The 24871-nt window shown below is 45.0% G+C and overlaps 1 protein-coding gene across 3 annotated transcripts in view; it reads right to left on the bottom strand.

Annotated features, from left to right (window-relative positions):
- LOC110527311 (fibroblast growth factor 14) overlaps nucleotides 1–24871 on the bottom strand; it is a 72906-nt gene that overhangs the window by 17792 nt on the left and 30243 nt on the right. For 2 of the 3 annotated variants that reach the window (XM_021608500.2, XM_021608502.2), the window contains exon 2: nucleotides 141–251. In XM_021608500.2, coding sequence (XP_021464175.1) covers nucleotides 141–251 — 111 coding nt within the window. Of the gene's footprint in view, nucleotides 1–140; nucleotides 252–9000; nucleotides 10886–24871 lie in introns of those variants that run through there. The other variant, XM_021608501.2, reaches the window with a different exon arrangement.

The following is a 24871-nucleotide window of genomic DNA, read 5'->3' as shown; positions in this document are numbered from 1 at the left end:
TCCATGTCTGACATGTACTGCATGAGATCTGTGATTGGATGACTTCTGATAAAATGTCTGTCACTGGGTTGACGGAGGTTGCCACTCAGCCACTCAATCTACCCCCCTCTGTGTGTGCATGTGTGTTCGTGCGGACTCACAGGAGTTAGTGCCGTCATCTTTGGTCCCGTCCAGACATCCATCTGGGTTCATCTGCAAGTAGTATCCCTGTCTGCAGTACAACCTGGTCACTATGCCCTTAAGCTGTGGATCTAGAGGGAGAGAGGAGAGAGGAGAGAAAGGAGAGAGGCGAGAGAAAGGAGAAAGGAGATAGGAGAGAGAGAGGAGAGAGAGAGAGGAGAGAGAAAGGATAGAGGAGAGAGAAAGGATAGAGGAGAAAGGAGAGCGAGAGAAAGGAGAGAGGAGAGAGAGAGGAGAGAGAAGAGAGAGAAAGGAGAGAGGAGAGAGGATAGAGAGATGAGAGAGAGGAGAGAGAGAAAGGGGAGAGGAGAGAGGAGAGAGGAGAGAGGTGAGGAGATAGAAAGGAGAGATGAGAGAGAAAGGAGATAGAAAGGAGATAGAAATGAGAGAGAAAGGAGATAGAAAGGAGAGAGGAGAGAGAAAGGAGAAAGGAGAGAGAAAGGAGAGAGGAGAGAGAAAGGAGAAAGGAGAGAGAAAGGAGAGAGGAGAGAGAAAGGCGAAAGGAGAAAGAAGAGAGAAAGGAGAAAGGAGAGAGGAGAGAAAAGGAGAGAGAAAGGAGAGAGAAAGGAGATAGAAATGAGAAAGGAGAGAGAAAGGAGAAAGGAGAGAGGAGAGAGAAAGGAGATAGAAAGGAGATAGAAAGGAGAGAGAAAGGAGATAGAAAGGAGAGAGGAGAGAGAAAGGAGAAAGGAGAGAGAAAGGAGAGAGGAGAGAGAAAGGAGAAAGGAGAGAGAAAGGAGAGAGGAGAGAGAAAGGAGAAAGGAGAAAGAAGAGAGAAAGGAGAGAGGAGAGAAAAAGGAGAGAGAAAGGAGAGAGAAAGGAGATAGAAAGGAGAGAGGAGAGAGAAAAGAGAGAGGAGAGAAAAAGGAGAGAGAAAGGAGAGAGAAAGGAGAGAGAGAGAGAGAGAGAGAGAGAAGAGAGAGAGTCTCATTATTAAAAGGTGGGCTGGCTTCAGTGTAAAAGTTCAAGACTACATTATTCTGAGGTTTCTTTTATCTCCGTGACAATATCAGTCTGTTTTCACAAAGAAAGAGCGAGCAGACAGACCGGAGCTCAGGAGAAAAAGCTCTTAATCTCAGAAATGTCTGAGAATGTCAGCATGTGTGTGCAACCCAGTCCACACCCACACAGGCCCAAGACTTCATTATGTTCTCCCCCAACTCCCTGTCACAAAACAGCCAGAGAAAGAAACATGTCAAACAGAGAAACAGAGAGAGAAACAGAGAGAGAAACAGAGAGAGAAACAGAGAGAGAAACAGAGAGAGAGCGTAAGAGAAGGATTTTGGAACAGTGTTCTAGGGCTGAGGAGAAAGAGAATAAAGGAACAGGAGGAGAAGCCATGGATAAACAGTGGTGAAATAGCTGGACCCAACACACACATACGGTGCATTAGGAAAGTATTCAGACCCCTTGACTTTTCCCACGTTTTGTTACATTACAGCCTTATTCTAAAATGGATTCAATCGTTTTCCCCTCATCAATCTACACACAATTCCCCATAATGACGAAGCAAAAAGAGGTCTCTAGACATTTTTGCAAATGTATAAATAAAAAATAAAAAACTAACATATCACATTTACATAAGTATTCAGACCCTTTACTCAGTACTTTGTTGAATCACCTTTTGGCAGTGATTACAATGTCGAGTCTTCTTGGGTATGACGCTACAAGCTTGGCACACCTGTATTTGTGGAGTTTCTCCCATTCTTCTATGCAGATCCTCTCAAGCTCTGTCAGGTTGGATGGGGAGCGTCGCTGCACAGCTATTATCAGGTCTCTCCAGAGATGTTCGATCTGGTTCAAGTCCGGGCTCTGGCTGGGCCTCTCAAGGACATTCACAGACTTGTTCTGAAGCCACTCTTGCACTGTCTTGGCTGTGTGCTTAGGGTCGTTATCATACTGGAAGGTGAACCTTGCTCCGTTCATCTTTCCCTCAATCCTGGCTAGTCTCTCAGTCCCTGCCGCTGAAAAACATCCCCCCAAGCCTGATGCTGCCACCACCATGCTTCACAGAATGGATGGTGCCAGGTTTCCTCCAGACGTGATGCTTTTGGCATTCAGGCCAAAGAGTTCAATCTTGGTTTCAATCAGACCAGAGAATCTTGCTTCTCATGGTCTGAGTCTTTAGGTGCCTTTTGGCAAACTCCAAGAGGGCTGTCATGTACCTTTTACTGAGGAGTGGCATCCGTCTGGTGGAGTGCTGCAGAGATGGTTGTCCTTCTGGAAGGTTCTACCATCTCCACAGAGGAAATCTGGAGCTTTGTCAGAGTGACCATCGGGTTCTTGGTCACCTCCCAGACCAAGGCCCTTCTCCCCCAATTGCTCGATTTAGCCGGGTGACCAGCTCTAGGAAGAGTCTTGGTGGTTTCAAACTTCTACCATTTAAGAATGATGGAGGTCACTGTGTTCTTGGGGTCCTTCAATGCTGCAGACCTTTTTTGGTACCCTTCCCCAGATCTGTGCCTTGTCACAAACCTGTCTCGAAGCTCTACGGACAATTCCTTTGACCTCATGGCTTGGTTTTTGCTCTGACATGCACTGTCAACTGTGGGACCTTATATAGACATGCGTGTGCCTTTCCAAATCATGTCCTATCAAGTTAATTTACCACGGGTGGACTCCAATCAAGTTGTAGAAACATCAAGGATGATCAATGGAAACAGGATGCACCTGAGCTCAATTTCGATTCTCATAGCAAAGGGTCTGAATACTTATGTAAATAAGGTATTTATGTTTTTTTATTTTGAATACATTTGCAAACATTTCTTATAACCAGTTTTCACTTTGTCATTATGGGGTATTGAGTGTAGATTGATTTTTCATCAATTTTAGAATAAGGCTGTAACATAACAAAATTTGGAAAATGTCAAGGTGTCTGAATACATTCTGAATGCACCGTACACCGACCGCACCATCCTGCCTCACACACACACACACACACACACACACACACACACACACACACACACACACACACACACACACACACACACAGCACCCTCCTGTGTCTCTGTAGTAATGACGGATTCCCCTTCTGTTGACATTAATATTAACTGATGCTCTGCACATGCAGACCACACCCAATGCCCTCTCTCTCTCTCACTCTCGTTCTCCCTCTACACACACACACACACACACACAAACACACTCACACTCACACTCGACACACACTTTCTGTCACACAAACAGACCACACCCTCTTCTGAGTCTCTACAGCAATGTGGAGATCCCCTCTGAAGGTGTTGTGGTGATGTGTGTGTGCCAGAGAAAAAAAAGGTATGCTCCAATGAGCATGATAGATTAGAACTGCAGACGAGACTGACCCAGTTTAGAAGAGCGAGAGAGGGAAATAGAGGAAGAGAGAGCGAGAGAAAGGGATTTTCCAGTTTTCACACCAGGGACAGAGGTGTGATGAGAGGAATGATTACCAACCCTCTACACTAGTAGTCTGTCTGTTCAGCTCAACGTTCAACCACCTGAGAATACATTTTAGAAGACCTTAGACAACGTCTGGTCATTTTAATTTGGGGGTGAAAAACCACTTTAACCGTCTATTACTATTCAGTCTTTACTAATGACCAGAACAGAATAGAGATGAGGAGATAGGGGTGGAGTCACTGAGATGAGAACAGAGTAGAGATGAGGAGATAGAGGTGGAGTCACTGAGATGAGAACAGAGTAGAGATGAGGAGATAGAGGTGGAGTCACTGAGATGAGAACAGAGTAGAGATGAGGAGATAGCGGTGGAGTCACTGAGATGAGAACAGAGTAGAGATGAGGATATAGGGGTAGAGTCACTGAGATGAGAACAGAGTAGAGATGAGGAGATAGGGGTGGAGTCACTGAGATGAGAACAGAGTAGAGATGAGGAGATAGGGGTAGAGTCACTGAGATGAGAACAGAGTAGAGATGAGGAGAGGTGGAGTCACTGAGATGAGCACAGAGTAGAGATGAGGAGATAGGGGTGGAGTCTCTGAGATGAGAACAGAGTAGAGATGAGGAGATAGGGGTGGAGTCTCTGAGATGAGAACAGAGTAGAGATGAGGAGATAGGGGTGGAGTCACTGAGATGAGAACAGAGTAGAGATGAGGAGATAGGGGTGGAGTCACTGAGATGAGAACAGAGTAGAGATGATGAGATAGAGGTGGAGTCTCTGAGATGAGAACAGAGTAGAGATGAGGAGATAGGGGTGGAGTCTCTGAGATGAGAACAGAGTAGAGATGAGGAGATAGAGGTGGAGTCACTGAGATGAGAACAGAGTAGAGATGAGGAAATAGGGGTAGAGTCACTGAGATGAGAACAGAGTAGAGATGAGGAGATAGGGGTGTAGTCACTGAGATGAGAACAGAGTAGAGATGAGGAGATAGGGGTGGAGTCACTGAGATGAGAACAGAGTAGAGATGAGATGAGGAGATAGAGGTGGAGTCACTGAGATGAGCACAGAGTAGAGATGAGGATAGAGGTGGAGGAGATGAGAGTAGTGTAGATTATGCTCTAGAAGGACTTCAACAGTACAGATTCACTTAGAGAGACCCATTTAAACACTGTTTAATCAAGTGTGTCAGGGCTTCCTCTAACACCTTAATGAGTCTCTCGCTCTCTCTCTGTGTGTGTGTGTGTGTGTGTGTGTGTGTGTGTGTGTGTGTGTGTGTGTGTGTGTGTGTCCTTATGGAAATCCTGTTTCGTATGAGTGTTAAACGAAGGAGTGTTATCAGACCATTGACTTCCCCTCAGAGACAGAGAGGGTATCAGGAAGACACATCTGTACCTTAACTAGACTCTCCTAAAGACCCTCCTTTATGGATGGTTCATCCTGGGTCCAGTTTCCCTGAGCCTCTGTAGAGTTACATAGTTCAAAGCTGCACAGTCAAACATGACATGGAATGTGGGGAAAAACAAAGCCCTTTTCCTAAAGTGTAACTCTTTTTCAATGGAAACACATGGTCAAGACGACCCAAAACAAATACAAAATTCCCAAGCTTCCATAAATCTGACTAACGGAATTGTATTTCTTAACTTTGGGAATTCTGTCTGCTTCAACAGGTAGGGTCTCTTTCCTTCCTCACTGACCTGCTGTGTGTTACTGGGGAGAAATTCCCATTTTCCCAGATTCCCATATCCTGTCTGTTACTAGGGAAACTGGTCCAGGATTCCCTCTTTGTCTGAGGTTGCCATGGATACAGTCTCGTGATCCCAATGTCCCTGTCTGCTTATCCAGAGGAAGGTATTTCCCCGTCTTTGTCTGCGTTGTTCCAACACCGCTAATCTCTGGTTGTCCTCCCCATGAGAATCCATATAATTTTAATCAAAATGATATCGACCTATTGAATAGAACATGTATTGAATAATACCTGTCGCCATAAATCAAAATGTCAATATCATAAGATTCTGTATTGCACGAGAGCAATCATTACAGTAGTTGTCATCATTGGTAGGCTACTCTAAATCAGGGATATATGGACTCTACATGGGCTCTCAGGTCAACTACAGATGGTGGACGTTCCTGTAACATACATGTACTAGGGATTCTATGACCAATGATTGATTTCTGCTATGTGTGACTACTTGAAAGAAGGTGTAAGAAGGAAGAACACATTTTATACTACATCAAGAAGCAGAAGAGGAGAGGGTGGCTTTTCACAGTATTTGAACATTACCTATGAGACAGGGAGAGAGAGAGAGAGACAATGAAAGATGGAAAGAGGGAAGGGAGGCATAGACAGAGAGGAGGAGAGTCTATGTTTGCCCTTCAGAAAACCTTATGTGTGTGTCGCCAGGATTCAGACCCAGTCACACAGTCAGAGTGGCGATAGGAGAGGAGAAAAGAGAGGCAAGAGGAGAGGAGAAAAGAGAGGCAAGAGGAGAGGAGAAAAGAGAGGCGAGAGGAGAGGAGAAAAGAGAGGCGAGAGGAGAGGAGAAAAGAGAGGCGAGAGGAGAGGAGAAAAGAGAGGAGAGGAGAAAAGAGAGGAGAGGAGAAAAGAGAGGCGAGAGGAGAGGAGAAAAGAGAGGAGAAGAGAGGCGAGAGGAGAGGAGAAAAGAGAGGAGAGGAGAAAAGAGAGGCGAGAGGAGAGGAGAAAAGAGAGGAGAGGAGAAAAGAGAGGAGAGGAGAAAAGAGAGGCGAGAGGAGAGGAGAAAAGAGAGGTGAGAGGAGAGGAGAAAAGAGAGGTGAGAGGAGAGGAGAAAAGAGAGGCGAGAGGAGAGGAGAAAAGAGAGGCGAGAGCCTGAGGATATATGGCCAGGCTTCAACCAGAAGCTACCACAGCTGGAAGGAGGGAGGGAGGGAGGGAGGGAGGGAGGGAAGGAAGGAAGGAAGGAAGGAAGGAAGGAAGGAAGGAAGGAAGGAAGGAAGGAAGGAAGGAAGGAAGGAAGGAAGGAAGGAAGGAAGGAAGGAAGGAAGGAAGAATAGTGGAAGGAGAGAGGAGGATGAGAGGAGAGAAGGGAGATGAGTTGTGAGAGTGGAGGAAACAAGTTGTAAGGGAGGAAGGAGGAGAGAGGGAAAGAGAGAGAAGAAGGGAGAGTGGACTGTCTAAACATCACCATCACACTCTGAGCGATAAGGGATTATACCTCCCCTCCAACACACACACACACACACACACAGCCCTGTAAACTCTCTCAGATATCAGATAGGGATACCACAGAAGTTTTCATCTTTACATTCTGAGAATTCTTATATCCCAACACGTCAGCTGAGAGTGTATCAGAATGACTCCAGCCTTCTAGAACAGCTCTTGTTCATTTAGATGGTTGAGAATGTTCAGAAAGCAGATGGGGGAGACTAGAGATTTGGAAAAGAGATTCAGATAGAGAGATATACTGTATCATAAACAGAGACCCTGGAGAGAAAATGGTAGATGAAGGACAGAGAGAGGGGGAAAAGAGGGGGGAGGGAGGGGGCAGAGAGGGGGCAGAGAGGGGGAAGAGAGGGGGCGGAGAGAGGGAAGAGAGGGGGAGAGGGAGGGGGAAGAGAGGGGGAAGAGAGGGGGAAGAGAGGGGGAGAGGGAGGGGGCAGAGAGGGGGAAGAGAGGGGGAGAGGGAGGGGGAAGAGAGGGGGAAGAGAGGGGGAAGAGAGGGGGAAGAGAGGGGGAAGAGAGGGGGAGAGGGAGGGGGAAGAGAGGGGGAAGAGAGGGGGAGAGGGAGGGGGCAGAGAGGGGGAAGAGAGGGGGAGAGGGAGGGGGAAGAGAGGGGGAAGAGAGGGGGAAGAGAGGGGGAGAGGGAGGGGGCAGAGAGAGGGAAGAGAGGGGGAGAGGGAGGGGGAAGGGAGGGGGAAGAGAGGGGGAGAGGGAGGGGGCAGAGAGGGGGAAGAGAGGGGGAGAGGGAGGGGGAAGGGAGGGGGAAGAGACGGGGAGAGGGAGGGGGGCAGTAGTTCCTTCTGGAATCAAACCAGACATGACCTTTTCTCTGTCTTACTGAAAAATGAATCGGGAACAAAAGACATGTTCAACAGATCAAAGCACCATTCCTTCTATCCCACCTTCCATCCTTCTCTACTCTTCTCTTCTTCCTTCACTCCCTCTCCTCCCCTTTTCATCCTTCTCTTCCTCTGTCCATCTCCTCTTTCTTTCTTTCTCTGCCCTCCCCTCTTTCATTATTCTCCTTTTCTTCCACTCTTCCCCTCTCTTCTTCCTTCAATCCCTTTCCTCCTCCGCCCCACCTCTCCTTGCTCTCCTCCTCCTCTCCTCCTCCTCCTCTCTCTCTCCCTTCACACCTCTCCTCCTCCTCTCGTTCCTCTTACCCCCTGCTCACTCCGAGGTTAAGAAACCCTGAATTCATATTTCATTTTTGACAGGATGCTTGAGGCAATTCCCCTCAACCACACACACACACACACACACACGCACACACACACACACACACACACACACACACACACACACACACACACACACACACACACACACACACACACACACACACACACACACACACACACAGCATGTGTCTCAGACTGTACTGTGTTCTGCATGCATGCACCCCATCTATAAGGCCACAGGTTGCACTGAATGTCATTGGCTTTGACAAAATGGCTGTCACTTGACTGAGGTTGCTGCGCTCACAGTCAGTCACCCCCTTTCTCTCTCCTGAGACCAGTCATGCCAGTTACCCCCCCTCTCTCTCCTGAGACCAGTCATGTCAGTTACCCCCCTTCTCTCTCCTGAGACCAGTCATGCCAGTTACCCCCTGCCATACAGAGCTTGTTATGATGTCATTTTCGTATATTGGTGGTGTCAGCTATACTGTATGTATGAATCAAGATATGTCAAATTCAATAGACTACGTTTCAAAAGCTCTGTTCTTTGACTCAACCTGATTCAAGTTCTGTAATGAATACCTATAAAATAGCCAACTGTTTGGTGAGATATTTAATACGGCAACATGATTCACCTATCCACCCATCAAACGTTTTTTAATCTGTATGTAACACCTAACTGTAACATCGATTTTGTCCGACTCAAACCCTTCACTCAGAAAGGCAATCAGCAGTAAACCAATCAATGAAAGATTAGGCTAGAAATCGTTATTTTCCCACTTTAGTCTCAACTCCTAGGCTAATTAAAATGCGTGATTTGAAGCCTTGTCGAGAGGACGAGAGCGTCAATGTTATCACAATAACTATATTTGTAAGGAATGAAAGAGCAATGTGGTCAAACTTACCGGCCACACTGCTTAGGCTACTTTCGTTAACTACCTGTTTTTATTAATGCATGTAGGGGTAAACTATTGAACCGTTGGAGCTAACGTAAGAATGCTCTCTCCCTCGCGCAAAATGACAACCGTAACGTGTCCATGCGTCTCCCGCGCTTTCCGCTCAGCCCACACCTTGTCTCCGTAGCCTTCTCTTCTTCAAGCCGAAGATTCTCACTTTGGAGAAGATGTCGACCAAATTCCCGTTACAAAGTCCTTTATTCTTGTTGGGGCTTCGCCTCCGTCGGTGTGGCGTCGGCCGGTGGACTTGTTGTTCCCGTGCCTGTCTCTTCTGTCGTATCAAACCGCTGGCAATAGCTGCCATGTCTCAACCGAAACAACCCGGGGGAAAAGGAAACACAGAGCCCGTACCCCGTTTTCCTTTGGGCACGGAGCGCAGACGGAACAACAAGCGATTATGTTCGGTCTGCAGCTACAGCCCCATAGTTGTGTCTATAAAATGTATCTTCTTTATCCGTCAGAAAAACATTTCGACACTACGCAATCAAGTCCAAATACCACATTTCGGTGAGGATACAGAACATTGCGTTGTCATTTTATCATGGCCATTCAACAATTAACAACCTGTCACCGTTGTCAAATGATTTCGAATTTGACTGCGTGAATCCTTGTAGAGAAGAAGGTTTTCCAAACTGACAACATTTCCGATATCCGTACTTGGTCATATTTTATCATTAAATATCTGTGACGTTTGATGTCACATAGTCCAAAAACACGAAAATAATTGTCGAAAGGTTTCGTTCTTCTCCTCGCCCAAAAATGTTTAGACTACCTCCCGTCTTCTACCGGTGATCGACAAAAAAAACAAGCCTATCGAAAATGTGAACACGCGAATTTGAAGCCACGCGCTAAAGGAGTCTGTCAGACATACTCTCAAAAACATACGGAGCGATTTTAACGTAATTATCTAGTGAAGGACGCAAGCCCCAGACGCTCCCCAGATGGGGCTTGCTCCTTGGAAGAGAGGTGTGTGATGCTTGCCTCGCGCGCACAGATTCACCAAGTCCGTATGCAAATCCGCCAGTCTCTTCTCCAAAAATAGAAACGAATAACGGAGGAGCACACAATGACCAAATCGGGAGGATTGGAATCAAAAAACGAAATGATAATAATAATAATCTTGTCTTTAAAAAAGGCCCGGAGGAACTTCTCTGCATCAGGTAAAATGGTGACGCAATTTTATTTCACGCTTCAGAAACTTCATCCAGCACGTCGGGACTGTTTTTCCTCGGTGAGAAGGGAAGGGGGACAGGACATGACTCCTGTTGGCTCATGAATTGCTTTCAGATATGAATAAAGGGTGAAAAAAGGTAGGCTACATCAAACGCTCTCCTTCAACTCATCAATCAAAGGAAACGGGAACAGCCAGACCATTCAGATGAAAACAAGAGTCTGTGCGTCAGACCAAAGCCCCCTCGTTCTGGAGAAACCGTTCGGAAAGAAATACCTTATAAATGACCACAAGCGAGTGAACGCCCTCCGCATAAACGTAACCATTAGCAGTAGACACCGCCTGAAACTTTAGACAGTATACTGTATTACTCCAACTCAAACTGTTGCTAATACATTGTATACACCGTCCGGACACTGATTGATATATCGTGTTGTGTATTTCGCAAGAAGCAGACACCGAGCCGTGTTAATCTTGATCAGATGAAAGATAGAGACCCAGCACATTGTCAAGTGGAGAACGTTCCCAAAATGTTGAATTAGCTATTCAATGTTCTTTAGTATAGGCCTAGAAATATCACGTGCACGTGTAAAGAGATCCCAGTCAGCGCCACTCCTGTATTACTGCATTGAGTCATGTCCAAAAACACGGGACAGTATGGAGAAGTGTTTTCACCCTTATATCCCCCAACACAATCATTGAGACACAATCCATAAAAGACGGCATTAAAACTTCAATCAAAATGGCAAAATAGTCCGTGTTATGGCATCTATAATACAATTAAACGAATCGATGGGCTGTAAAATCGAGGGAAAGTTGATCCTTTTGGTCAGTTGAATTCATTAACATGGGAGCGCAGATCTTCTGACCGAGCAAGCCACGTCTGATTTCAGCACCATGGGCAGCGACCGCGGCCTACAGTTCCACCAATCGCATGCTGTCTGCGGCTGCGCTGTGAGTAAACATGACCCTTGAGTTGAGGAGTAGCCTATAAATGATCCACGTGAAAATATCTCAAGACTAACTGGCATTTTCCTCATAATGTTAACCAAACTGCAAGCTAGCCTATTTTTAACCAGGTCATAAACAATTTAAACGTAGAAAGCAGTGAGTCATCGTCTTCCCGGGTAGAAGAGTGTCCTTCACCTGCTGCCTGATAAAGGGACAAGTCTGGAAAGGTCCCCATTGAAGCAGAGATGCGTGATCTCAATGGGGCTTCATTCCGGATTAATTCAAGTTTAAATTTACTAAATATTTTAAACCCAAACTTGAGAATACCTCCTTCATGGGGAGGTTATCCACTGTGGTAGGTTGTTTCAATGTGCTTTCCAAGGAGCCATCTATAGTTGGTCTCTCTCTCCCAGTAATGAAATCGTCTGGTCAAAACCATTAATTCAAGACAAACAGTTTGGCACATTTTCAATCACGTTTAGCTTAGTGGGGCACTTTCTTGAATCTGTATCGGCTTTGGTGGTATAATTAAAGTTTTAAAAATGCATGAACCAGCGTCGATTCACAGGAGAGATACAGTAGCCAGCCGGAGTGCTCTGAACTGTACACCCGCACCGTTTTCAGTTTAATAATGAAAGGCCTACCGAGCTCAGGTCAGTGGCTGCCTCTGCGGGTAGATCTGGTGGGTTTCCTGCGGTCACGTTGTGTTTCCGAACACAGACTCACTGAAGAATGATAATTCGATGTGATTCTCCGTGACAGTTACAAGGCATTGACATTAATATTACACCGAAAGAGAATTTACTTTTCAAAATTCAGAAGGCATAGCCTTTTCAAATCTGATGACGTTCAAAAATACTAAATACCTGCAGGAGAGCTCCAGCTTCAGCCGACAGCAAAGGATTGGGTTGCCGAAAAATAAAGTAAAACTGGGATTTGACCGCTTGAGGGCGCCAGAGTGTTCAGAAAAAGAAGGCGCTGTGCATCTAATCATCCTCTGCTGCAACACAGTAAGGTGCAGGATGCATGGAATCTAGCTAATTGAATCCTCTCCAGTTACTCTGTAGGCCTATAGAGTTATGGTACCACAGCATACTTACCAACAGGTCTTTTCACACTACAGTACTTACTGGCCATATGGTCAGACCTGGTGTATGGCATGTGGTGTACGTGGTGTAATATGAATGAATACCAACCAGCACACTGCCTGTCCCAAATGCTCTATCGCCACATGTTCATAACGCTACACATGTGGTTGACCAGAGAACTTCAAGCAGAAAGAGGGCTACATCTATTTAAATCTACTTACTGATTTTAGTGCACACACACACACACACACACACACACACACACACACACACACACACACACACACACACACACACACACACACACACACACACACACACACACACACACACACACACACACACACACATTGCACAGTGGGGAATGGAAATAAAACATCTTGTTGTCTTTGTGCTGATGTTTTTATCCAGGTCAACTGCTGTTGAGGATCATTAATAAATCAAAGCTTCCTGACTACATTTACATAAAAATTCAATGTTAAAAAAAGCTTTCAAAAGGAAACATTCACCCTCTTCACCCCTTCCTCCCAAAACTCCCTTCCCTGTCCATGTAGTGAATAGGAGTGGAACAAATGGTTTAAAACTCTAAAAACACTATCTCTCTTCCTTTCTCTCTCTCTCTCTCTCTCTCTCTCTCTCTCTCTCTCTCTCTCTCTCTCTCTATGCCAAAGGGCCTCATTACTACATATGCAGATGAGTGTGTGAAAAAGAACAAGAGAAAGAGAGAGAGAGAGAGCGAGAAAGAGAGAGTGATAGAGTGAAAGAGAGTGAAAGAGAGAGAAAGAGAAAGAGAGAGAGAGAAAGAGAGAGAGAGAAAGAGAGAGAGAGAAAGAGAGAGAGAGAGAGAAAGAGAGAGAGAGAGACAGAGAGACAGAGAGAGAGACACAGAGAGAGAGAGAGAGAGGGACAGAGAGAGAGACAGAGAGAGAGAGACAGAGAGGGACAGAGAGAGAGACAGAGAGGGACAGAGAGAGAGAGACAGAGAGGGACAGAGAGAGAGAGTCAGAGAGAGATTATGTGGAGAAGCTGCTGTGTTATATCCCTAGGGAAGTTGGCTATCTACCATATTTAAATCAATACATTAGCTGATCATACTGTCTGTAGGACTGTTTATGTGTGTATGCTATATATTTCTTTGTCCTGAATCATTTCCTTTTACATCCTTCCGAATGAGGTTATCGGAAAAAAGGGCAGAGAAGGATAAAGAGAAAGGGATATTTTGTTTTCTGCAGAGGAGAGGAGAGCTCCCTCCATAGGTAACACAGGAGCACAGCACTCTTCCCCCTCTCTCTCTCCATCCTCCTCTCTTTATTCTGTCTCTGTACAGAACGATAGTCTAAGCTGATATATGATTACACGAATGGAAACTTAATCATAATGAATTAATAACACCCTAGGAGTTATTAATACTGTAGGTGTGTTCATCAGAGAATGACAATTAGACCGTTATACAAAACTAGTATACAACAGAAAAGGCCATTATATTTGATAGTGGAACAAGACATTTATTGAAAATGAAAAGCACAATCAACCCCTCTGCTAATGAAGGGATCCCCTTGGGTGTGAGTCATGGGTGGGCGGGGCAGAGAGGGAGGAAGAGAGGCAGATAGAGGGAGAGAAAGAGAGAGGGGGGTTTGCAAATGATTCAAGACAGAAAGAGAAGGAAGAGAGGGATGGAGAGAAGGAAGACAGTGAGAGATAGCTGCATGGAAGGAGGGAGAGAAGGAGAGAGAGATAAAAGGAAGACAGAGAGAGAGGGACGGATAGAGAGAGAGATGGAGGAAGAGGGAGAGAGAGGGACAGATATAGAGAGAGATGGGAAAGAGGGAGAGAGAGGGACGGATAGAGAGAGAGATGGAGGAAGAGGGAGAGAGAGGGACGGATAGAGAGAGAGATGGGGGAAGAGGGAGAGAGAGGGATGGATAGAGAGAGAGATGGAGGAAGAGGGAGAGAGAGGGACAGATAGAGAGAGAGATGGAGGAAGAGGGAGAGAGAGGGACGGATAGAGAGAGAGATGTGGAAGAGGGAGAGAGAGAGAGAGATGGAGGTAGAGGGAGAGAGAGGGACGGATAGGGAGAGAGATGGAGGACGAGGGAGAGAGAGGGACGGATAGAGAGAGAGAAGGAGGAAGAGGGAGAGAGAGGGACGGATAGAGAGAGAGATGGAGGAAGAGGGAGAGAGAGGGACGGATAGAGAGAGAGATGGAGGAAGAGGGAGCGAGAGGGATGGATAGAGAGAGAAGGAGGAAGAGGGAGAGAGAGGGACGGATTGAGAGAGAGATGGAGGAAGAGGGAGAGAGAGGGACGGATAGAGAGAGAGAAGGAGGAAGAGGGAGCGAGAGAGATGGATAGAGAGAGAGAAGGAGGAAGAGGGAGAGGGAGAGAGAGGGACGGATTGAGAGAGAGAAGGAGGAAGAGGGAGAGAGAGAAGTAAACACGTCACAGCTTCTAAAGGTTTCCCTGGGGGGGCGTGGAGGGATAACCATCTCTCTCTTTTGCATACTGGTGTGCTGAGTCACAGCACACACACACACACACACACACACACACACACACACACACACACACACACACACACACACACACACACACACACACACACACACACATCTCAGTTGATGAAGCTGGGACAGTCCTCCTGCAGTGCCACCCCTCTGTTGCCTAGGTAACGTCTGGTGAATAACTATGAGGAACCTCTGGGCAGTAGACAATGGGAATATTGGAATGTTCTATATGGGAGGAGTCAGGGGTAATGGTCAGGCTACAGACAAATGTGTCAATATTAGCCCACAACAAGTGATCTATAGGTGATTACGGGATGCCAAAATGACCTTAGATTAGTATTCCAGCTGAATACACAGAGAAACATAGGATGCAAAGGGAAAGAACACTACCATGGACCCAACAATAACCAGACACAACCAGACAAAAATAAAAATGGCATCATTTTTTATTCAACATTTATTTTGTGGAGTGGATGCTTCATTTTCACCAACCTCACATCTCTTGTAACCTTGCAATGACACAGAATATCTAACTAACAAGATGTTGAAAACGCCAAACAGATTAACAGAGACACTTCTGATGACTGAATATGCACCAAGTAACCCCAAAAAGCTTTTCTTTCTACACCAGTGTAAAAGCAGTGAAGAGGTTGAAAAAGGTTTTGAATAGCATAAACACAGGACATGTTAAATAATAGAGACTTGAATGCTACTCTAACTCCACAGGCATTCAGGTTACTTTGCAGCATCCCTCCTCCCAACTACTTGTGTTAACTAGCTTGCTTTCACACACAAACACACACATACGCATGCACACGCACACTCACACAAGGCTATGTCTGTACCTGTACCACAATGCTATGTCTGTACCTGTACCACAAGGCTATGTCTGTATCTGTACCACGAGGCTATGTCTGTATCTGTACCACAATGCTATGTCTGTACCTGTACCACGAGGCTATGTCTGTACATGTACCACAAGGCTATGTCTGTATCTGTACCACAAGGCTATGTCTGTACCTGTACCACGAGGCTATGTCTGTACCTGTGCCACAAGGCTATGTCTGCACCTGTACCACAATGCTATGTCTGTACCTGTACCACGAGGCTATGTCTGTACCTGTACCACAAGGCTATGTCTGTACCTGTACCACAAGGCTATGTCTGTACCTGTACCAGAAGGCTATGTAAGTACCGGTACCACAAGGCTATGTCTGTACCGGTACCACAAGGCTATGTCTGTACCTGTACCACGAGGCTATGTCTGTACCTGTACCACAATGCTATGTCTCTATCTGTATCACAATGCTATGTCTGTATCTGTACCACAAGGCTATGTCTGTACCTGTACTACAAGGCTATGTCTGTACCTGTACCAGAAGGCTATGTCTGTACATGTACCACAAGGCTATGTCTGTATCTGTACCACAAGGCTATGTCTGTACCTGTACCACGAGGCTATGTCTGTATCTATACCACACGGCTATGTCTGTACCTGTACCACAATGCTATGTCTGTACCTGTACCACGAGGCTATGTCTGTACCTGTACCACAAGGCTATGTCTGTACCTGTACCACAAGGCTATGTCTGTACCTGTACCACAAGGCTATGTCTGTACCTGTACCACAAGGCTATGTCTGTACCGGTACCACAAGGCTATGTCTGTACCGGTACCACAAGGCTATGTCTGTACCTGTACCACGAGGCTATGTCTGTACCTGTACCACAATGCTATGTCTCTATCTGTATCACAATGCTATGTCTGTATCTGTACCACGAGGCTATGTCTGTACCTGTACTACAAGGCTATGTCTGTACCTGTACCAGAAGGCTATGTCTGTACATGTACCACAAGGCTATGTCTGTATCTGTACCACAAGGCTATGTCTGTACCTGTACCACGAGGCTATGTCTGTACCGGTACCACATGGCTATGTCTGTACCTGTACCACGAGGCTATGTCTGTACCTGTACCACAAGGCTATGTCTGTACCTGTACCACAATGCTATGTCTGTACCTGTACCACGAGGCTATGTCTGTACCTGTACCACAAGGCTATGTCTGTACCTGTACCACAAGGCTATGTCTGTACCTGTACCACAAGGCTATGTCTGTACCTGTACCACAAGGCTATGTCTGTACCGGTACCACAAGGCTATGTCTGTACCGGTACCACAAGGCTATGTCTGTACCTGTACCACGAGGCTATGTCTGTACCTGTACCACAATGCTATGTCTCTATCTGTACCACAATGCTATGTCTGTATCTGTACCACGAGGCTATGTCTGTACCTGTACTACAAGGCTATGTCTGTACCTGTGCCAGAAGGCTATGTCTGTACCTGTACCACAAGGCTATGTCTGTACCTGTACCAGAAGGCTATGTCTGTACCGGTACCACAAGGCTATGTCTGTACCGGTACCACAAGGCTATGTCTGTACCTGTACCACAAGGCTATGTCTGTACCTGTACCACAATGCTATGTCTCTATCTGTACCACAATGCTATGTCTGTATCTGTACCACGAGGCTATGTCTGTACCTGTACCACGAGGCTATGTCTGTACCTGTACCACGAGGCTATGTCTGTATCTGTACCTCAAGGCTATGTCTGTATCTGTACCACAATGCTATGTCTGTACCTGTACCACAAGGCTATGTCTGTACCTGTACCACGAGGCTATGTCTGTACCTGTGACACCACCAAGTGGTCATATTTCTAGTGCCCCCCCAACCTCAGGTCACTTACTGACCTGAGGCCAAACCACATGAACAAAAGCTTTAGACACTTTATGGAATACAAAACCTTCACTATCTCATCCTGGAATATCCAAGGCCTGAGGTCATCTGCCTTTGTCCTAAAGAGCAGGAACCTGGACTTCATCAAAGAAATCGGAAATACAGACATTGTCATCCTACAAGAACCATGGTATAGAGGAGACAGAACCACTGGTTGTCCTCTAGGTTACAGAGAGCTGGTAGTCCCATCCTCCAAACTACCAGGTGTGAAACAGGAATGGTATGCTAATTTGGTATAGAGCAGACCTAACTCACTCCATTAAATTAATCAAAACAGGAACATTTTACATTTGGCTAGAAATTCAAAAGGAAATGATCTTAACAGAGAAAAATTTCCTCCTGTGTGCTACCTATATGTCACGCCCTGACCTGAGATATCTCTGTTTTCTTTATATTTTGGTTAGGTCAGGGTGTGACTAGGATGGGTACGCTAGTTTTGTATTGTCTAGGGTTTTGTATTCTCTAGGGTTTTGTATGTCTAGGGTTTTGTAGGTCTAGGGTTTTTTGTAATTCTATGTTGGCCTTATATGGTTCCCAATCAGAGACAGCTGTTTATCGTTGTCTCTGATTGGGGATCATATTTAGGTAGCCATTTCCCTTTGGTGTTTGTGGGATCTTGTCTATGTGTAGTTGCCTGTCAGCACTCGTTTGTACAGCTTCACGTTTCGTTTTGTTGTGTTAGTTTGTTCAGTGTTCATTCTTTAAATAAATAAGAACGTATGCACAGCACGCTATGCCTTGGGTCCAATCTTTATAACGAACGTGACACTATATCCTCCCCACTAGAATCCCCATACTTTAATGAAGACATATTCTCCAGGCCCAGGGACATGTACTAGTCTGTGGCGACCTAAATGACAAAACCTTCCGTGGCCTCCAACTGCTCGTAATAAACGCTAGTAAAACGAAAGGCATGCTCTTCAACCGATTGCTGCCCGCACCCGCCCGCCTGACTAGCATCACTACACTGGATGGTTCTGACTTAGAATATGTGGACAACTACAAATACCTAGGTGTCTGGCTAGACTGTAAACTCTCCTTCCAGACTCATATTAAGCATCTCCAATCCTAAATTAAATCTAGAATCGGCTTCCTATTTTGCAAAAAAAGCCTCCTTCACTCATGCTGCCAAACATACCCTCGTAAAATCCTACCGATCCTCGACTTCAGCGATGTCATTTACAAAATATCCTCCAACACTCTACTCAACAAACTGGATGCTGTCTATCACAGTGCCATCCGTTTTGTCCCCAAAGCCCCATATACCACCCACCACTGCGACCTGTATGCTCTCGTCGGCTGGCCCTCGCTACATATTCGTTGCCTGACCCACTGGCTCCAGGTCATCTATAAGTATTTGCTAGGTAAAGCTCCGCCTTATCTCAGCTCACTGGTCACCATAACAACACCCACCCGTAGCACGCGCTCCAGCAGGTATATTTCCCTGGTCATCCCCAAAGCCAACACCCCCTTTGGCCGTCTTTCCTTCCAGTTCTCTGCTGCCAATGACAGGAACGAATTGCAAAAATCGCTGAAGTTGGAGACTTATATATATCCCTCCCTAACTTTAAGCATCAGCTATCTGAGCAGCTTATCGATCGCTGCATCTGTACATAGCCCATCTGTAAATAGCCCATCCAACTACCTCATCTCCATATTTCTTTTATTTACTTTTTTGCTCTTTTGCACACCAGTATTTCTACTTGCACATCATCATCTGCACATCTATCACTTCTGTGTTAATTTGCTAAATTGTAATTACTTTGCTTCTATGGCCAATTTATTGCCTTACCTCCTTACTCCATTTGCACACACTGTATATAGACTTTTCTACTGTGTTATTGACTGTACTTTTGTTTATCCTGTGTAACTCTGTGTTGTTTTGTGTCGCACTGCTTTGCTTTATCTTGGCCAGGTCGCAGTTGTAAATGAGAACTTGTTCTCAACTGGCCTACCTGGTTAAATAAAGGTGAAATAAATTGTTTTAATAAAAACGGACAAGAACCTGACACCCTCAGCGCACAGGGGGACAAACACCTGCCTGGAGGTGACAGCGTTCCCTCCCCCACATTCCCCCCTAGGAACAACTATGACAACATAACCAACAAAAAAATGGGTCACAACTCCTGCAGCTCTGTCGCACGCTGGGTATGTACATAGTCAATGGTAGGCTTCGAGGGGACTCCTATGGTAGGTACACCTGTAGCTCATCTCTTGGCAGTAGTACTATAGACTACTTTATCATTGACCTCAACCCAGTGTCTCTCCGAGCGTTTACAGTCAGCCCACTGACGCTCCTTTCAGACCACAGAAAAATCACAGTATACATGAACAGAGCAATACTCAATCATGAGGCATCAAAGCCAAAGGAACTGAGAAATAATACAAAATGCTATAGATAGAAGGAATGTAGTGTGGAAACCTAATAGTGAAGGTGTACATTTGGCAGTAGAAAATGTTAACAGTATATTTGACCTCTCAGCTTGTCACGACTTCCGCCAAAGTCGGTCCCTCTCCTTGTTCGGGCAGCGTTCGGCGGTCGACGTCACCGACCTTCTAGCCATTGCCGATCCACTTTTAATTTTCCATTTGTTTTGTCTTTGTCTTACACACCTGGTTTCAATTCCCCAATTACTTGTTCATTATTTAACCCTCTGTTCCCCCATGTTTGTTTGTGAGTAATTGTTTATTATATTGCGGTTCATATTTGTGGCCTTGTATGACAGGTATTGTTATATTATTTGAGTAAAATTGCTTTCATTACTCATATCTGCTGTCCTGTGCCTGACTCATCTCACCAGCTACACACAGACGCATTACACAGCGTCCCTATCTAATCTAAACATTTCAAACAGAAAACAGAAGAAAATGAACAACAATGACAAATGGTTTGATGAAGAATGCAAAAACCTAAGAAAGAAATTGAGAGACCTATCCAACCAAAAACATAGAGACCAAGAAAACCTGAGTCTATGCCTTCACTATGGTTAATCACTAAACAATACAGAAATACACTACGGAAAAAGAAGGAACAGCACTTCAGAAATCAGCTCAATGTAATTGAAGAATCCATAGACTCTAACCACTTCTGGGAAAATTGGAAAACACTAAACAAACAACACAAAGAATTATCTATCCAAAATGGAGATGTATGGGTAAAATACTTCTCCAATCTTTTTGGCTCTATAACAAAGAACAAACAGCAAAAACATATACATGATCAAATACAAATCTTAGAATCAACTATCAAAGACTACCAGAACCCACTGGATTCTCCAATGACCTTGAATGAACTACAGGACAAAATAAAAACCCTCCAGCCCAAAAAGGCCTGTGGTGTTGATGGTATCCTCAATGAAATTATAAAATATACAGACAACAAATTCCAATTGGCTATAATAAAACATCATTCTTAGCTCTGGCATCTTCCCCAATATTTGTAACCAAGGACTGATCACTCCAATCCACAAAATTGGAGGAAAATTTGACCCCAATAACTACAGTGGGATATGCGTCAACAGCAACCTTAGGATAATCCTCTGCATTATTATTTACAGCAGACTCGTACATTTCCTCAGTGAAAACAATGTACTGAGCAAATGTCCAATTGGCTTTTTACCAAATTATCGTATGACAGACCACGTATTCACCCTGCACACCCAAATTGACAAACAAACCAACCAAAACAAAGGCAGTCTTCTCATACAGTGGGACAAAAAAGTATTTAGTCAGCCACCAATTGTGCAAGTTCTCCCACTTACAAAGATGAGAGAGGCCTGTAATTTTCATCATAGGTACACTTTAATTATGACAGACAAAATTAGGAAAAAAAATCCAGAAAATCACATTGTAGGATTTTTTATGAAGTTATTTGCAAATTATGGTGGAAAATAAGTATTTGGTCACCTACAAACAAGCAAGATTTCTGGCTCTCACAGACCTGTAACTTCTTCTTTAAGAGGCTCCTCTGTCCTCCACTCGTTACCTGTATTAATGGCACCTGTTTGAAATTGTTATCAGTATAAAAGACACCTGTCCACAACCTCAAACAGTCACACTCTAAACTCCACTATGGCCAAGACCAAAGAGCTGTCAAAAGACACCAGAAACAAAATTGTAGACCTGCACCAGGCTGGGAAGACTGAATCTACAATATGTAAGCAGCTTGGTTTGAAGAAATCAACTGTGGGAGCAATTATTAGGAAATGGAAGACATACAAGACCACTGATAATCTCCCTCGATCTAGGGCTCCACGCAAGATCTCACCCTGTGGGGTCAAAATGATCACAAAAATCCCAGAACCACACGGGGGGACCTAGTGAATGACCTGCAGAGAGCTGGGACCAAAGTAACAAAGCCTACCATCAGTAACACACTACGCCGCCAGAGACTCAAATCCTGCAGTGCCAGACGTGTCCCCCTGCTTAAGCCAGTACATGTCCAGGCCCGTCTGAAGTTTGCTATAGAGCATTTGGATGATCCAGAAGAAGATTGGGAAAATGTCATATGCTCAGATGAAACCAAAATATAACTTTTTGGTAAAAACTCAACTCGTCGTGTTTGGAGGACAAAGAATGCTGAGTTGCATCCAAAGAACACCATACCTACTGTGAAGCATGGGGGTGGAAACATTATGCTTTGGGGCTGTTTTTCTGCAAAGGGACCAGGACGACTGATCCGTGTAAAGGAAAGAATGAATGGGGCCATGTATTGTGAGATTTTGAGTGAAAACCTCCTTCCATCAGCAAGGGCATTGAAGATGAAACGTGGCTGGGTCTTTCAGCATGACAATGATCCCAAAAACACCGCCCGGGCAACGAAGGAGTGGCTTCGTAAGAAGCATTTCAAGGTCCTGGAGTGGCCTAGCCAGTCTCCAGATCTCAACCCCATAGAAAATCTTTGGAGGGAGTTGAAAGTCGGTGTTGCCCAGCAACAGCCCCAAAACATCACTGCTCTAGAGGAGATCTGCATGAAGGAATGGGCCAAAATACCAGCAACAGTGTGTGAAAACCTTGTGAAGACTTACAGAAAACGTTTGACCTCTGTCATTGCCAACAAAGGGTATATAACAAAGTATTGAGATAAACTTTTGTTATTGACCAAATACTTATTTTCCACCATAATTTGCAAATAAATTCATTAAAATCCTACATAGTGATTTTCTGGATTTTTCTCATTTTGTCTGTCATAGTTGAAGTGTACCTATGATGAACATTACAGGCCTCTCTCATCTTTTTAAGTTGGAGAACTTGCTCAATTGGTTGCTGACTAAATACTTTTGTCCCCCACTGTATTTTGTTGATTTAAAAAAAAGACTTCGATTCAATTTGGCATGAGGGTCTGCTATACAAATTGATGGAAAGTGGTGTTGGGGGAAAAACATACAACATTATAAAATCCATGTATACAAACAACAAGTGTGTGGTTAAAATAAGCAAAAAAAACACACATTTCTTCCCACAGGGCCATGGGGTGAGACAGGGATGCAGCTTAAGCCCCACCCTCTTCAACATATATATCAACAAATTGGTTAGGGCACTAGAAAAATCTATAGTACCTGGCCTCACCCTACTAGAATCTGAAGTCAAATGTCTACTGTTTGCTGATGATCTGGTGCTTCTGTCACCAACCAAGGAGGGCCTACAGCAGCACCTAAGACTTTCTGCACTGATTCTGAAAGACCTGGGCCCTGACAGTAAATCTCGGTAAGACCAAAATAATAGTGTTCCTAAAAAGGTCCAGTCGCCAGGACCACAAATACAAATTCCATTTAGACACCATTGCCCTAGAGCGCGCAAAAAAACTATACATACCTCGGCTTAAACATCAGCGCCACAGGTAACTTCCACAAAGCTGCGAACATTCAATTCTACAACCACCTATGTAAAAGGAAGCGATTCCCAAACCTTCCATAACAAAGCCATCACCTATAGAGAAATTAACCTGGAGAAGAGCCTCCTAAGCAAGGTGGTCCTGGGGCTCTGTGGCGTTTGTTTGTGATTGTGAACAGAGCCCCAGGACAGCAACACAATTAGACCCAAACAAATCATGAGAAAACAAAAAGATAATTACTTGACACATTGGAAAGAATTAACAAAAAAACTGAGCAAACTAGAATTATTTTTGGCTCTACACAGAGAGTACACAGTGGCAGAATACCTGACCACCATGACAACCAAACTTAAGGAAAGCTTTGACTATGTACAGACTCAGTGAGCATAGCCTTGCTATTGAGAAAGGCCGCCGTAGGCAGACCTGGCTTTCAAGAGAAGACAAGCTACACTGCCCACAAAATGAGGTGGAGACTGAGCTTCACTTCCTAACCTTCTGCCAATCGTATGACCATATCAGAAATACATATTTCCCTCAGATTACACAGATCCACAAAGAATTTGAAAACAAACCCGATTTAGGGCCTCCCGAGTGGCGCAGTGGTCTAAGGCGCAGTGGTCTAAGGCACTGCATCGCAGTGCTAGCTGTGACACCAGAGATTCTGGGTTCGAGCCCAGGCTCTGTCGCAGCCGGCCACGACCGGGAGGTCCATGGGGCAACGCACAATTGGCCCAACGTCGTCCATGTTAGGGAGGGTTTGGCCGGCAGGAATATCCTTGTCTCATCGCACACTCCTGTGGTGGGCCGGGCACAGTGCATGCTGACCAGGTCGCCAGGTGTATGGTATTTCCTCCGACACATTGGTACGGCTGTTCAGTACATTCCAGTACATTGGTACGGCTGGGTTGGATGTGCATTGTGTCAAGAAGCAGTGCTGCTAGGTTGGGTTGTGTTTCGGAGGACGCATGGCTCTTGACCTTCGCCTCGTACGGCAGTTGCAGCGATGAGACAAGACAATAACTACTACCAATTGGATACCACAAAAATTGGGGAGAAAAAAGGAGTAAAGAAAAAAAGAAAACAAACCTGATTTTGATAAACTGGTGAAATACCACAGTGTGCCATCACAGCAGCAAGATTTGTGACTTGTGCGGGTTCTTGGGTTCACCAAGAAAACTGGAAAAGGGACACTGGAAAAGGGAAATGGTGTTTGATGAACAAACACCATTGTAAATAGAACCCATATTTATGTTTATTTATTTTCCTTTTTGTACTTTAACCATTTGCACATCGTTACAACACTGTATATATACAAAATATGACATTTGTAGTGTTCATTTGTATAATTTATTTCAATTTTCTGTAATATCTACTTCACTTGCTTCAATGTTAACATATGTTTCCCATGTCAATAAAGCCCCTTGGATTGTATTGAGAGAGATACAGAGAGAGAGAGAGTTACTTTAAAATATAAACTATTATTGATTTAACAGGCTGGAGCGAAGCCTCTTCCTTTCCCTCCTCTTCCTCATCCTCTCCCTCATCTTCCCTTTACTCTCCCTCCTTTTCCTCTCCCTCCTCTTCCTCTTCCTCTCCGTCCTGTTCCTCTTATCCAGGGAATGACAGCCCCCATTCAC

This window comes from Oncorhynchus mykiss, chromosome 7 (assembly GCF_013265735.2).
Source record: "Oncorhynchus mykiss isolate Arlee chromosome 7, USDA_OmykA_1.1, whole genome shotgun sequence".
Classification (NCBI taxonomy): Eukaryota; Metazoa; Chordata; class Actinopteri; order Salmoniformes; family Salmonidae; genus Oncorhynchus; species Oncorhynchus mykiss.
This window is presented reverse-complemented; position numbering and strand designations above follow the sequence as displayed.